The sequence below is a fragment of the Rhinatrema bivittatum genome, chromosome 8, assembly GCF_901001135.1.
Source record: "Rhinatrema bivittatum chromosome 8, aRhiBiv1.1, whole genome shotgun sequence".
NCBI lineage: Eukaryota > Metazoa > Chordata > Amphibia > Gymnophiona > Rhinatrematidae > Rhinatrema > Rhinatrema bivittatum.
In genome coordinates, this window is record NC_042622.1 from 238,880,413 (window position 1) to 238,892,779 (window position 12,367).

General features: G+C 48.7%; 1 protein-coding gene across 1 annotated transcript in view; it reads right to left on the minus strand.

The window, feature by feature from the left end:
* Positions 1 to 11,154, minus strand: part of ANKRD24 (ankyrin repeat domain 24) — a 50,172-nt gene extending 39,018 nt beyond the window's left edge. The window contains exons 1-8 of the mRNA XM_029613558.1: positions 11,089 to 11,154; positions 10,244 to 10,374; positions 9,095 to 9,183; positions 8,332 to 8,396; positions 7,152 to 7,209; positions 6,312 to 6,382; positions 5,528 to 5,634; positions 5,116 to 5,303 (exon numbers count right to left, since the gene is read on the minus strand). Coding sequence (XP_029469418.1) covers positions 5,116 to 5,303; positions 5,528 to 5,634; positions 6,312 to 6,382; positions 7,152 to 7,209; positions 8,332 to 8,396; positions 9,095 to 9,183; positions 10,244 to 10,374; positions 11,089 to 11,154 — 775 coding nt within the window. The remainder of the gene's footprint in view (positions 1 to 5,115; positions 5,304 to 5,527; positions 5,635 to 6,311; positions 6,383 to 7,151; positions 7,210 to 8,331; positions 8,397 to 9,094; positions 9,184 to 10,243; positions 10,375 to 11,088) is intronic.
* Positions 11,155 to 12,367: the final 1,213 nt, after the last annotated feature.

A 12,367-nucleotide genomic window follows, 5' to 3' on the forward strand; every position in this document is an offset into this window, starting at 1 on the left:
TTCCTTTAGGGAGGTGGGGCAGCCTTTGGCTGCCCCGCCCCCTTCCTGGGTCTTGAAAATAGGTTCCTCCTCCCTCCCAGTCTCCTCCTCTCCCTCCATCATCCTCAAATGGTCTTCCACCAGCCAGTGAGGTCATAATGAAAGCAGGAGGCTTATAAAAGGCAGAGCTGCCTGGGCTAAGTGTCATTTCACAGGAGGGCAGAAAGCAGTGAGCATCTCTGCTGGCTTTGGCTCTCAGAAGACTGAAGGACCTGAAGATTCTAGAATGGAACTCAAGCAACAGAACCAAGGTGGACTACCTGCAGGTAAGTGGTGTAGTGGTGAAGGGTGGGTTTAGGTCACAGGGGAACCTGTGGCCACTTTCTTTTAGTGCCCCCGCTAGAATGTGCCTGGGGGAAAGAAAATCCCTTTTTGTTCTCTTCTCCTTTAGGGAGGTGGGGCAGCCTTTTGCTGCCCCGCCCCCTTCCTGGGTCTTGAAAATAGGTCCCTTCTGCCTCCCAGTCTCTTCCTCTGCCTCCATCATCCTCAAATGGTCTCTCCCACCAGCCAGTGAGGTCATAATGACAGCAGGAGGCTTATAAAAGGCAGAGCTGCCTGGGCTCAGTGTCATTTCACAGGAGGGCAGCAAGCAGTGAGCATCTGCTGGCTTTAGCTCTCAGAAGGCTGAAGGACCTGAAGATTCTAGAATGGAACTCAAGCAACAGAACCAAGGTGGACTGCCTGCAGGTAAGTGGTAGAGTGGGTTTAGTGTCACAGGGAAACCTGTGGCCTCTTTCTTTTAGTTTCCCCGTTAGAGTGTGCTGGGGGGCACTAAAAGAAAGGGGGTATCCTGAGAGGGACCACCGGCCTGGCTGGAGTATGGAGACAAACACAGATAGTTCTTAATTAGACAAGAAGTAGAACCATCATAGGTGGCAGTAGTGAGCTGATGTGCCCAGCAGGGCTGAAGTCCCTCAGATACTGGAGTTGCGATCTCTGGGTTGCTGAGCTTTAGAGAGAGACTATAGGTAGTGAGTAGACAGGGTATGCTGGATACATAACCAGTAGTAGGTGATACACTCAAAATTGTAGATATCTGTAATGGCTTCTATGCAACAGAGTCTTCAGTATATTCAGGAACAGGAGCAGTAGGCGAGTATTGGTTCCTATATGCAGTCTGGAATAGGAACTAACAATATCTGTGTATGAGATGTCTTCTGGAATAGAAGAGAGTCTTTGGAGGGTTTTAGGAACATAGAGTTTTAGGAACATATAATTCACAAGATATAGGTATGCGATAGCTTCTGAGATAGAAGAGAGTTTTGAAGGGTTTTAGGAACATGGGTCCTCGTGGAGCAAGTACCAGTTCCTGTCTTTTATTTGCAATAATAACTCACGATCTCCGTACCTGCGATAATGTCTTAGACAGAAGAAAGTCTTCCGAGATTAGGAACATAGGCCCTCGTGGAGCGAGTACCAGTTCCTATCTGTAATAGAACTCACAGTGTTCACGTCTGTGATCGCTTCCAGGCAGTTAGGAGCATTCTGAGCATTCAGGGACATAGGCCCTCGAGGAGTGAGTACCGGATCCTGTCTTAGCAGTCTGAAATCAAGAAGAGAGAGCGGGGCCCCCCGAGGAGCGGATTCCCCTTGGTAAGTTCGTGGAGGCAGAGCCGTAGAGAAATAATTCCCCTTGCTATCTCGATTCGTAGTTGCAAGCAAAGACCTTTTAAGTTAGAAGCTGATGACGTCACCTGAGGGGGACGCCCCCGAGGTTCGCGCCCTTCCCAGTACAAACTCTGGAGCGCGCACGCCCTTACGTCATCAGGAACATGGCGGATCCGCAGTGTGAGGCCAGTCTGGGGACTCTGAGAGAAGTAGATGGTAACTCACTGATGGTATAGGCAGCGGTGTCTTCCAGGCAGAAGAGAAGTCCAGGAACATGGGCCCTCGAGGAGAGAGTACCGGTTCCAGACAGCGACCTGAAAGAGAAGAGAGAGAGGCCCTTGGGGAGCGGGTACCCCAAATAGAGTAGTCCAAGGTGGAGGCAGAGTAGCTAGGTACGGAGAGCGAATCCCATCCGATAGAAACCTTTGCTAACTCGATGGCTAGCAATCGCGTAGGCTATCTGTATTCGGGATGCGTGATGTCATTACAGGGGGACGCCCCTGAGGTTCGCGCCAAAGAAGGTACTTGAAGCAGAGCCACGCGGTGCGCACGCCCTAAGGCAACTGGACAGCATGGCAGGAGGCAGCGCCCAAGCCGGACCGTGGACACCGGAGAGGACGGCAGGCAGACGCAGCCAAACATCCGTCAACCACAGGAAGAGTCACCAAAGAGGTAAGGAGGGTGGAGTGGAGACATCGGGCAGCGACAGTCGTAACATCGGGCCAAGGAGTTTCCCGGATGGATTGGGCAAGTCTGTAGATGGTGGCCAGGTGCTCCGCTAATGCTTCTTGGGCATCCGACTCTCCCGGTGATGCTCTTGAAGACGTTGGTCCTCCAGAGAGGAAGGGATTTCTCGTGCAGCCAACTCATCTTTTAGCTGTGGAGAGAGTCCATCCAGGTAGATAGCTCGGAGGCAGTCTTCCTGCCAAGCGAGCTTGGAGGCCAAAGTCCGAAACTCAAAGGTATAATCAAAAAGACTTCTTTGTCCTTGATGGAGGTGAAGTAAACTGGTGCTTGCCACGGCATGTCACCCAGGATCATCAAAAGTCTGTCTGAAAACAGCCACAAACTGAGCCAGTTCCTTCAACAAGGAATCTGAGTGTTCCCTCAGGGGAGAAGCCTAGGCCAGCACTTTCCCTTCAAGTTGGGATAGGATGAACGTGACGTTCGTCAACTCGTCCTAGAAGACGGAAGGCTGCAGAGCAAATTGCATGTAGCATTGGTTTATAAACCCTCTGCAGAGTCTGGAGTCGCCATTGAAACGTGGGGGCATATTTAGGCCGTGCACAAGCAACGTGGACTTAAAAAAGCCACAAAATGCACACATATGGACCTGTGCGCATATAAGGAATAAGGGGGCAGAATAGGGGCGGCGTATAGGTGAGGCATGTGTGTTCCGGGATGGGGCTGTTACGCTTGCCGCCCGCGGCATTAAGCCGGGTGTGAAGGCGATCCATGGAGGAGGCCAATGCCTCAAGGAACTGCTGCTGTTCTTGTACCTTGGATGCCAGGCCTGGGATGGCCTGGATGGCACACGGCTCCACCGAGTCCATGGCCTTTGCAATCTGTCGCAACGGAGGTGGACCCTTGGGCTGAGGTGGGGTTGACGCAACCTGTAGGCAAGGACCTACGGGTCCCCACCGTCAGCAGGTGGAGTGAGCTGAAGCTTCACCTGTACCAGCCTTCGTTCCCCTCGGGTTGAGCATTTGGGTGCTGGGGCCGGCAGGACTTAGGTGGGCCTCGAGGTTAGCTAGAGATAGAAGGTGATTCAGCCCAGAGACAGCAGCCAGTAGATGGTGTAGTCTTATCCTGGACAGGATTTGGTACTAGAACTCAGGCACCAAAGGAACAATAAGTAACTGGAGGTGATTAAGCAAAAGAAGGCCTAAGCCTTGTAAGTCCAGAGGACAGGCGAGGGGAGGCGTTACTGACAGGCGAAGATCAGAGCCAGCAGCAAGAGGAAGTTGTGGCAAGCAATGTAGAGCACTGGACACAGGAAAGTCTGTAGCATTAGTCGTTCAAAGCAAGGGTCTGGACATGGCGAAGGCAGGCGTAGTCAATCAAGGCAACAGTCAGGGCACGGAGAAGGCAGGCATGGTCAATCAATGCAATGGTCAGGACAAGGAGAAGGCAGGCGTGGTTAGGCGTAGCTAAGGTCCAGGGCTGGAGAGAAGCTGAAGAGTAGTCAGGTGTAGCAAAGGTCAGGGGCTGGAGAGAGGCTGAAGAGTAGTCAGGCATAGCGGTGGTCAAATCCAAAGAGTCAGTCCAACACATAGACGAAACAGGAACAAGGAGAACAGGAACCGAGAACCACAGGAAACAGGAACACAACAAAGAGACGATTCTCAGATCAGCAACGAGTACTCGGAGTACAAAGAGACCTGTTGCAAAGGCAATGCTATAGAGCGAGGCCTGAGCTTTTATACGCTTAAGAGTCTGATGTCAGCATCCGGGTTCGCGGCCAGGTTCCCGCCGCGGGCCCTGTAAAAGAACAAGTGATGCGCGTGCACACCTAGGAAGAGGCATGGTGCTGATGGCGGCGTCTCTCTGCAGGCCACGCGGAGAGGCCTGATGAGCAGGGACATCTTGGCTGGCAACACTGGGTAGCATGGCAGGGCCAGAGGCACTGGAGGGAACCCGAGGTCAGAGCTGGCGGCCCATTGCCACCAGGGAAGAGGAGTCAGGAACTGGAGTCCGTCTGAAAAGGTGAGAGGGCCGCGCCGCGGGGCTGCCGCGGCCGGCAAGCGTAACAGCCCCATCCCGGAACACACATGCCTCACCTATACGCCGCCCCTATTCTGCCCCCTTATTCCTTATATGCGCACAGGTCCATACGTGTGCATTTTGTGGCTTTTTAAAGTCCATATTGCTTGTGCACGGCCTAAAACTGTAGGCATTTTTGTGCAAGGAATGCATTTAAAATCAACCTGTTAACTTCCAGGCTTAAATGTCACTTAAAGTGTATCGTACTAATTGTTTTTAGCACATATGCTAAAAATTATCTTCAGTAGCCTGTATGTGCTATTAATATGTATATTAACCCAAAAGTATAGGGTCTCCATATTATGTCCACTTGATTGCCAAATAACATGACTTTGTACTTATTATTTTGATTGATGTTCTGATGTCAGGGATTAGGTTACTAAAGTGCATTCTTCTTTCCCTAACGATCATGGGTTCTAATAACTTTGAAGAATCATTGCTTTAAGGATGTCCAGCTTAGACTGAAGTCTGCAGATGGTATAAGTGTCACAGTGTTGTGTGTTTTTCCTGATGTGTTAAGTTTTATATACTGATTGTTTTACTGTAACTGTACATTATTTTTATTTTGTTTTTAAATTATTGCTGTACTCTGTTATGCATGTGAGTTTGTTATTCACTGATATCTGTGGATTAGTGGAATACAAATTTTCAAAATAAATAAATAAGGACACCATTCTGACAAAAACAGACATGGTTTTTACTTACCGCTAGCCCAGGACTTCCGATGGGATGTGTCCTGCAGGAAATGCTGGATAAGGGCATTTCCTGAAGCAATGCTGTAGTGAACTGCATCATGTCCAAGGGAGTCCACAATGCTCACTCTGGCTCCACTGTGGACCAGGACCTCCACTGTCTCCACACTGTCATTCTCACAGGCCAACATCAGTGCTGTTCTAAAACACAAGTGCACATGTTTAAGGTCCAGTGTGACAGGAGATGCAGGACCTGCTGTACAAACCATGGTTGGCCCTCTGGCCTTTAACCATCTGCAGACATGATCTTTTCCCTCTTTACAGAAGGGAGGGATCGTCTGTGCTCCAGGGAATCCTAATAGGAGGATTCCTTTATGCTTCACGTACCTTCTGGGGCCCACATGCTTCTTTATGATGGAACTCACCGACCCTGAAGATCTCTAGCATTCACTTTGGCTCCTCTATGCAGCAGATAATGACATAACTCTGAATGGCTCATCTGGGCTGCAAGAATCAAAGGGGTGGATCCATCCTACAGAGAGAGAAAGTAAGCCATACGGACAGAGAGAATAATGGTGACAAGAAGGAAAGGAGAAGAGAAAAGATAGGGTGGCAAGGGGATTGCAAAGCTCGGGAAGGCTGAAACCAGAGACCTCTCTCTGAACTCAACAGCATTTGAAGGCAGAGAACCAAGGGAGAGGAAGCTTTTGCTCTTGATTCTCTGAGCCTAGCAGCTGATATTCCCCAGGCGATATTTCTTAAACTATTTAACATGTTAGATTTTCAAACACAAGACTGAGCGGGGTCTCTGCCACTGTAAACACTGTAAGTGTAGAAAGTTCTCCTTTGCCTCACTCCATGAGGGCATCTCTAGGAAGATGATGCAGCCAGGAGATCGGACAAACAGATCCTAACAAAAAAAAGAAGAGAAAGGAACAGAAGAGGAAGCGATGTGGGAGCCGTTATTTTTCTGAAATAAGACCTGCTCCCTTCTTTCCTTGTACCTCACCAAGAATCTGCCAGTACAGTCAACACCCCAGCAGTCTAAATGCATCTGTCCTTGGATTATTTTTCCAGTTTCCAAAGGTTTCTCTTGTAACGAAACAAGAACACATTATACCGAGAACTAGCAGAAGCCTGCCCTCTTGCTGCTTCGACAGCAGTTACTTAGGCATAACTTTATTTTTTAAAGTCCTAAAGGATTCTTACTCGGTCTTTGCTGTTCAGCGCTGCCTTGAAATCACACAGGAGCTCTGTGCACGAGATGCAGCCGCTCAGAGCTAAGGAGTGACACCAGGGAGGTCCAGTGGGCCAATCCATGAGCGAGACAGCCCAAGATGAACATGAAAGGAGGAAGAAAGCATGAGAAAGGGAAAGAGAAGAGGGAGGGAGAGTGAGAAGGCACAAGGAAGATGATGGAAGGAGAAAAGAAAGAGAATATATTGAAAACAGAATCAGTGGCAGGCGGAATCCCAGGCCTCTGTAGGTCTCTGAGCCCATGCAAGGATCTCATTCAAAATCTAGGATTATTTCTATCAGAGTTTTCCTCATGCTCACCAGAGCTCTTTGACAGCTCCATGGGCTGCTTGCAGAGATTCAGCAGCAGCATGAGATCCCCATAGGGTGGGAGCAAGAGAGATTTGGGAGACTGAGGGGGGAACTTAAGTGAGCCAAGCAAAATCATGCTTCCCAGATCCATTCTCAGTCTATCCCAGTGAAAGCCAACCGCTGGAGCTCAGGAGCCATCGGGGGGGGGGGGGGCAAACACTGATAACTACCAGGTTGGCAGGTGCCTCGATGGGGCATCCATCCTTTACAACTGGGTGCTGTGCCCATGGAAGTGGCTGTCGGTGCCAGCTTGAGTTTGCTTTCATTGGTCTTTCGCACCTGTAACATCAACACTGTGACACTATATATAAATTAGGCCTTCCAAGAGGCCATATGTCTATTTCATCATGTGCAGGGGGTGCAACATACTGTAATATATAATATTATTTTACAGTTTTCTCTCTCTCTCTCTTCTGTTCAGAGTTCAATGTTTCTGCCAACCTGCATGGTGTAAAGCTGTCCTCCCATCGCAGTCCGCCACATTGACCGGGCAGGCTTCCTGAAAAATAAAATACCCACAGAGAGAGGTTACCACATCTTTTACCTCCTGTACCAGCCTCGCTATCATCCTGCTAGGATTGGCCTGATGGAGGCACAGTCTTAGACAAGAGTCCGCCTTGAGATCCTAATATTCTCCCTGGCCACGGCCGGGCGACCTCTGCAGAGACAGCCCTCCTATTTCACTGTCACCGTGCAGTGAGAATAATTTAAAAAGGAACTAATAAAGGAACTGATGCACTAAAAAGGGTTTTGTTCCCATTTTGGGCCTATGGGAACAATGCTTAATACCTCTGGTGCTATGAGCAGAACCTGGAAGCCCTCTGCTGCATAACTGGACTAACGCAGGGAAATGGGAAATGTTTGTCATTCCCATATGTCTATGCTTGCTGCTGTATTCTGTGCTAACAGCAGGTGACCTCTGAGCTTAGCTGGAAAGGTCTAAGAACAGCAAATTACAGTTAATTATAGAAAAACTAAGGTACAGTATGTCACTGTGTAGTGCATTATTTGCTGTATTCTGGCCACATATTACTACCAGTATATTATCTACCACACCAACCTTTAGCCATGCACTCAGTTTACCTGGAGCAGTCTCAGGGGTAGCTCCTGGGGAGGGGGGCAGAAGGGCAACCCCCCCCGAAAAGGAGCTTAACCTCCTCAGCTGCCCCCACCAGTCTGGCTGTTGGAGGGAAAGGCAGTTGGTGCTTGCCCATCCTTTACTTCACTGTGCCCTATCTATGCCTCCCCATAAAAATATTTCTGGAGCCGCCACTGAGCAGCCTCCTGACACGCTCAGACTAGCCATGCACTTACCTGGAGGGTGGCCATGTATTTGGAGCAGTCTCCTGACACACTGAGGGTGGCAATGCACTCAGCTTACCGGGAGCAGTCTCCTGACACATGGAGAGTGGCCATGAACTCAGCTTACCTAGAGCAGTCTCCTGACACATGGAGGGTGGCCATGAACTCAGCTTACCTGAAGCAGTCTCCTGACACATGGAGGGTGGCCATGAACTCAGCTTACCTGAAGCAGTCTCCTGACACATGGAGGGTGGCCATGAACTCAGCTTACCTAGAGCAGTCTCCTGACACATGGAGGGTGGCCATGAACTCAGCTTACCTGAAGCAGTCTCCTGACACATGGAGGGTGGCCATGCTTGGCTGCCAGATGCAGAACATTGAGGCCTGGGGAGTAACAAGACAGCCATATCAGGGCACACGCAGACAGAGCTTGGTGGAAAAGTAAACCACAGGACAGATACAGTGAAAGCAGTGCCTGTGCCAACTTCCTCCTCTGTAAAAAGTGAGACACAAATCCCTCGCCGTTCTGCCAACATTACCAATTAATTAGATAGGGATTCTGGATTTTTCCCCCCAGCAGTATCCTCGTGCTTCTTTGGGATTCCAGCTTAATTGGAACCTGGATCTGGTGTCACAAGCTTTTATTTGCATCTATTTGATTCTCCCCCTTCCAACTCGCTTAGCCCCGTCATTGTAGCAACAGTGCTCAGCCAGGGTCAATCACAGGCCCTGAATCCAGCCTCTAGGTGTCGCCATTGTGAGGTGACTGTAAATCCTTCTCCTCCCCCAGGGGCTGTGAATGCTTCCTCCGCAGCATTCCAAGCCCTGGTCCAACTGGAGCTGAGGACCCAGTTCAAGAACCTAACTCAGGTCCCTCTACATGGCAGTGTGTGGCACTGGAGCCAGCCATGATGTTGGATTTTGGTATGTGAGCATCCAATTGGGGATTGTTCTAAGACGGCAGTGAACTTTCTGATTCTGTTGCAGCTCAACAGTGGGCATCACCTGGGACAGGGACTAGCGGCATTAATGTGTTCACAGGAGACTGGTGGAAACGCTTACCTTGAGCTGGTGTTTCTTACCTGAGCTATCGGTGACCATCATGTCCGCCCTGTGAGCAAGAATCACTTCCATGCATTCCAGGTTCCCTCTCATTGCCGCCAAGTGAAACCTGTCAATAGCCAGACACCAGCAGCAGCAGCATTGACACCAGGCCAGAGACAGAGCATAGGGTTGCCAGCTGGCTCCAGATTTTCAGGACAGGTTGATCCAGTCCTGGTTTTGCCCCATTGCATTCTGGAACTTATTCTGATTTCCCTATTGTATTCCCTAAGAAAAGCAAGACTATAAGTGCCTGCATGCAGGGGAGTAAAACCAAGACTGGATCAAACTGTCCTGAAAATCTGGAGCCAGTTGGCAACCCTAACAGAGCATCACTCTGGCACACTGGGTCTCCAGTCCATATCTGCTTCATGTGCCTCATGCAGGTGACGAAGGTACATTGTACATTGCAGGTATGCAATATCCTAGGTGTATATACCATGTGCACAAAACACGTGGCTATATACATTCACCTAATGGTTAGAGTGCGAACCTGGGAAGCCAGGAATTTAGCCAGGTACAAACTTACAGCCCTATTTACTAAGCATTTTTCCCATAGATGTAAAATGAGGAAAAAACTTTAATAAATAATCCTCTTAGATTGTAAACCCTCTAGGGAAAGGGAAATACCAAAAGTAACTGAATGTGTTCCATTTTGAAGTGTCACAAAAGGTAGTAGAATACCAATAATAAATTATTACTATTAATAAATTATAAGGAGTAGGATCTTACATGTGGCCATCTCTATGGCTGATAGCTGGGATATATCCTTATTAGTGTGGACAGAGATAACTGGGAAGACTGGATGGGTCAGTTGGTCTTTCTCTGCCATCAAGTACTGTGTTACAATAGGGCCTATTTATTAAGCTGCAGTAATGTAATAATGTGTTAAATGCTGAATTAACATACCGTGTTGGAAATGCTCATGAGTGTTGACAATATGGTACAACGCAAGTAAAACATTCCTGAGCTAAGTCACATGCAAATGCATACACAGTAGCTTATGAATATTAAAATGGTTTAGCATGCATGGCAAGGAACCTTAGCATCCGTGCTGATCTGGGGAAAGTTAACTACACAGGCTATCAGAGAGAATGGCAAGGGACGGGATGTGGGGGAAGAGAACTTACGCAGCTTTGCCCTCCGAGTCGAGCTTGGTGGGTACCAGGTTCTTCTTCCTGAGCAGTGAGGACACCCTCGGAGGGTCGTTATAATCCACAGCTTGCATCAGCTTCTCATCGTACTTACTCCAGTCCTGGCTCTGGAGCCCAGACAGGGAGACGGGAACAGTAAACAACAAAGAGACATTCATGTGGGAGCCTCAAGCCAGAGAGAGGGCCCATGCTTGGAGGAAGGCAGCACTTGTAACCTCTACCGATGGCGAGCTGGGACTCCAGACCCACTGACCATGCCGTATTAGGAGAAGGGATGAAAGGCATAGGACAGCAGAGAGGGAGAGAAATGGAGAAAGAGAGAGAGGTGAACAGTATGAGAAAAAGAAGAAAAGCGAGAAAGATAAAGACAAGGAGACAGACAGGAGAGAGAAACAGCTGGGGAGAGAGAAAGGGAGGAAGGATAAATCACTGTGGAAGGATGAGATTTTTCGCGTGGTATCACCTGGGCCACGTGGTTAAAGATAATTAAACAAGTCTAAAAGATTATTTTAAAGTCAGTAATTGCTCTACCTACAGCATCAGCAATTACAGCCAGTAGATACAGGACAGCCTGTGGACCTGTGAGGGGAGGGGAAGGAAAAACGTGCATGCGCCCATATTCCCTCCTCCTGCACCCATATTCTCCTCCAGTCCCAGCACACCCTTAGGACGGTGGCACATGAGCTATCTGAATGTCTCTAGCCTCCGGTGACTCAGAAGTTAGCCAAATGTTGGAACCAGGCATGTGTGGTTCTGCCCTGTCCCAGTCTTGCTCGCAGGCATAAAGAGAAGAGGTTAGTGAGAGAGGTGGGCACACATACCGAGTCATGGGAGGCACAGAGGCAGACCTTCCTCAGGCTCCTCAGAAACTCCTGACTTGCTGCCATCCTCTCCAGCTGGGGCTGTGGTTCCTTCCCTGAGCCTTCCTCTAGCTAGATCACCCCCTGCCCCTCCTCTCTCTCACTCTCTGCAATCAGGACTGCAGCCAATGCCTTTCTGGCTGCAAATCAGTCTCTGTTCTCTTTCTCTCTACATCTTTTTATATCTGCCTTCTCTATCTGTCTCTCTTTTCCTCCTCCTTCTCTCCCTGACCTAACTCCCCTCTCTACCCAGCCCCCACCTTCCGACTGGTGAATCTGCCTCCATCTCTCCTTTACATCTCTCTTCCTTCTTCTTGTTCCCTCTCCTTTTCTCCATCAGGGTTTATGTAGACTTTTTCAGTTTAATTGGGTTATTACAGAGAACTCATCATCCTTAACAGAAGGCATGGGATAACACCCACAGAGCGACAGTTAATATTCTTAACAGAATGGGGTAACCTGCATGGAGCGGCAGTTACTATCCTTAACAAAACGCATGGGATAACTTGCACAGAGCAGCAGTTACTATCCTTAACAAAAGGCATGGGGTAATATCCACAGAGCGACAGTTAATACTGTTAACAGAATGGGGTAACCTGCATGGAGCGGCAGTTACTACTCTTAACAGAATGCATCAGGGTATCTTGAATGGAATGGCAGTTACTACCTTTAATAGAATGCATGGGGATAACCTGCATGGAGCTGCACTTACTACCCTTATCCAAAGGCATGGGGATAACCTGCACAGAGCGGCAGTTACTATCCTTAACAGAAGGCATGGGATAACCTGCATGGATTGGCAGTTACTACCTTAAGCAGCTTGCTGGGCAGACTGGATGGACCATTTGATCTGTATCTACTGTCATTACTAAGTTACTAAGTTTCTGTAGTTGAGCTTAGCAGGAATATACCTTTGCTTCCCCTGAGGCTTCCCAAGCCAAGCCTGCCCTGATGACATTTCCTACCTCTCCTGTCAGCCTGGTTTTCAGGATATCCACAATGGCATATAGTAGAAAACCAGAATATGCAAATGTATTTCATGCATAATAATTGTAGCTATGGTGAGAACTAGGGATGTGCATTCGTTTCGCAGTACATGCTTATCTGTGTTTGTATAATGGCATTATACAAGCACAGATAAGCATGTACAGCGAAACGAATGCCAACGAATGCACATCTGTGCCACAGATAAGTATGTACAATGAAATGAATGAAACGAAAGCCAACGAATGCATATCCC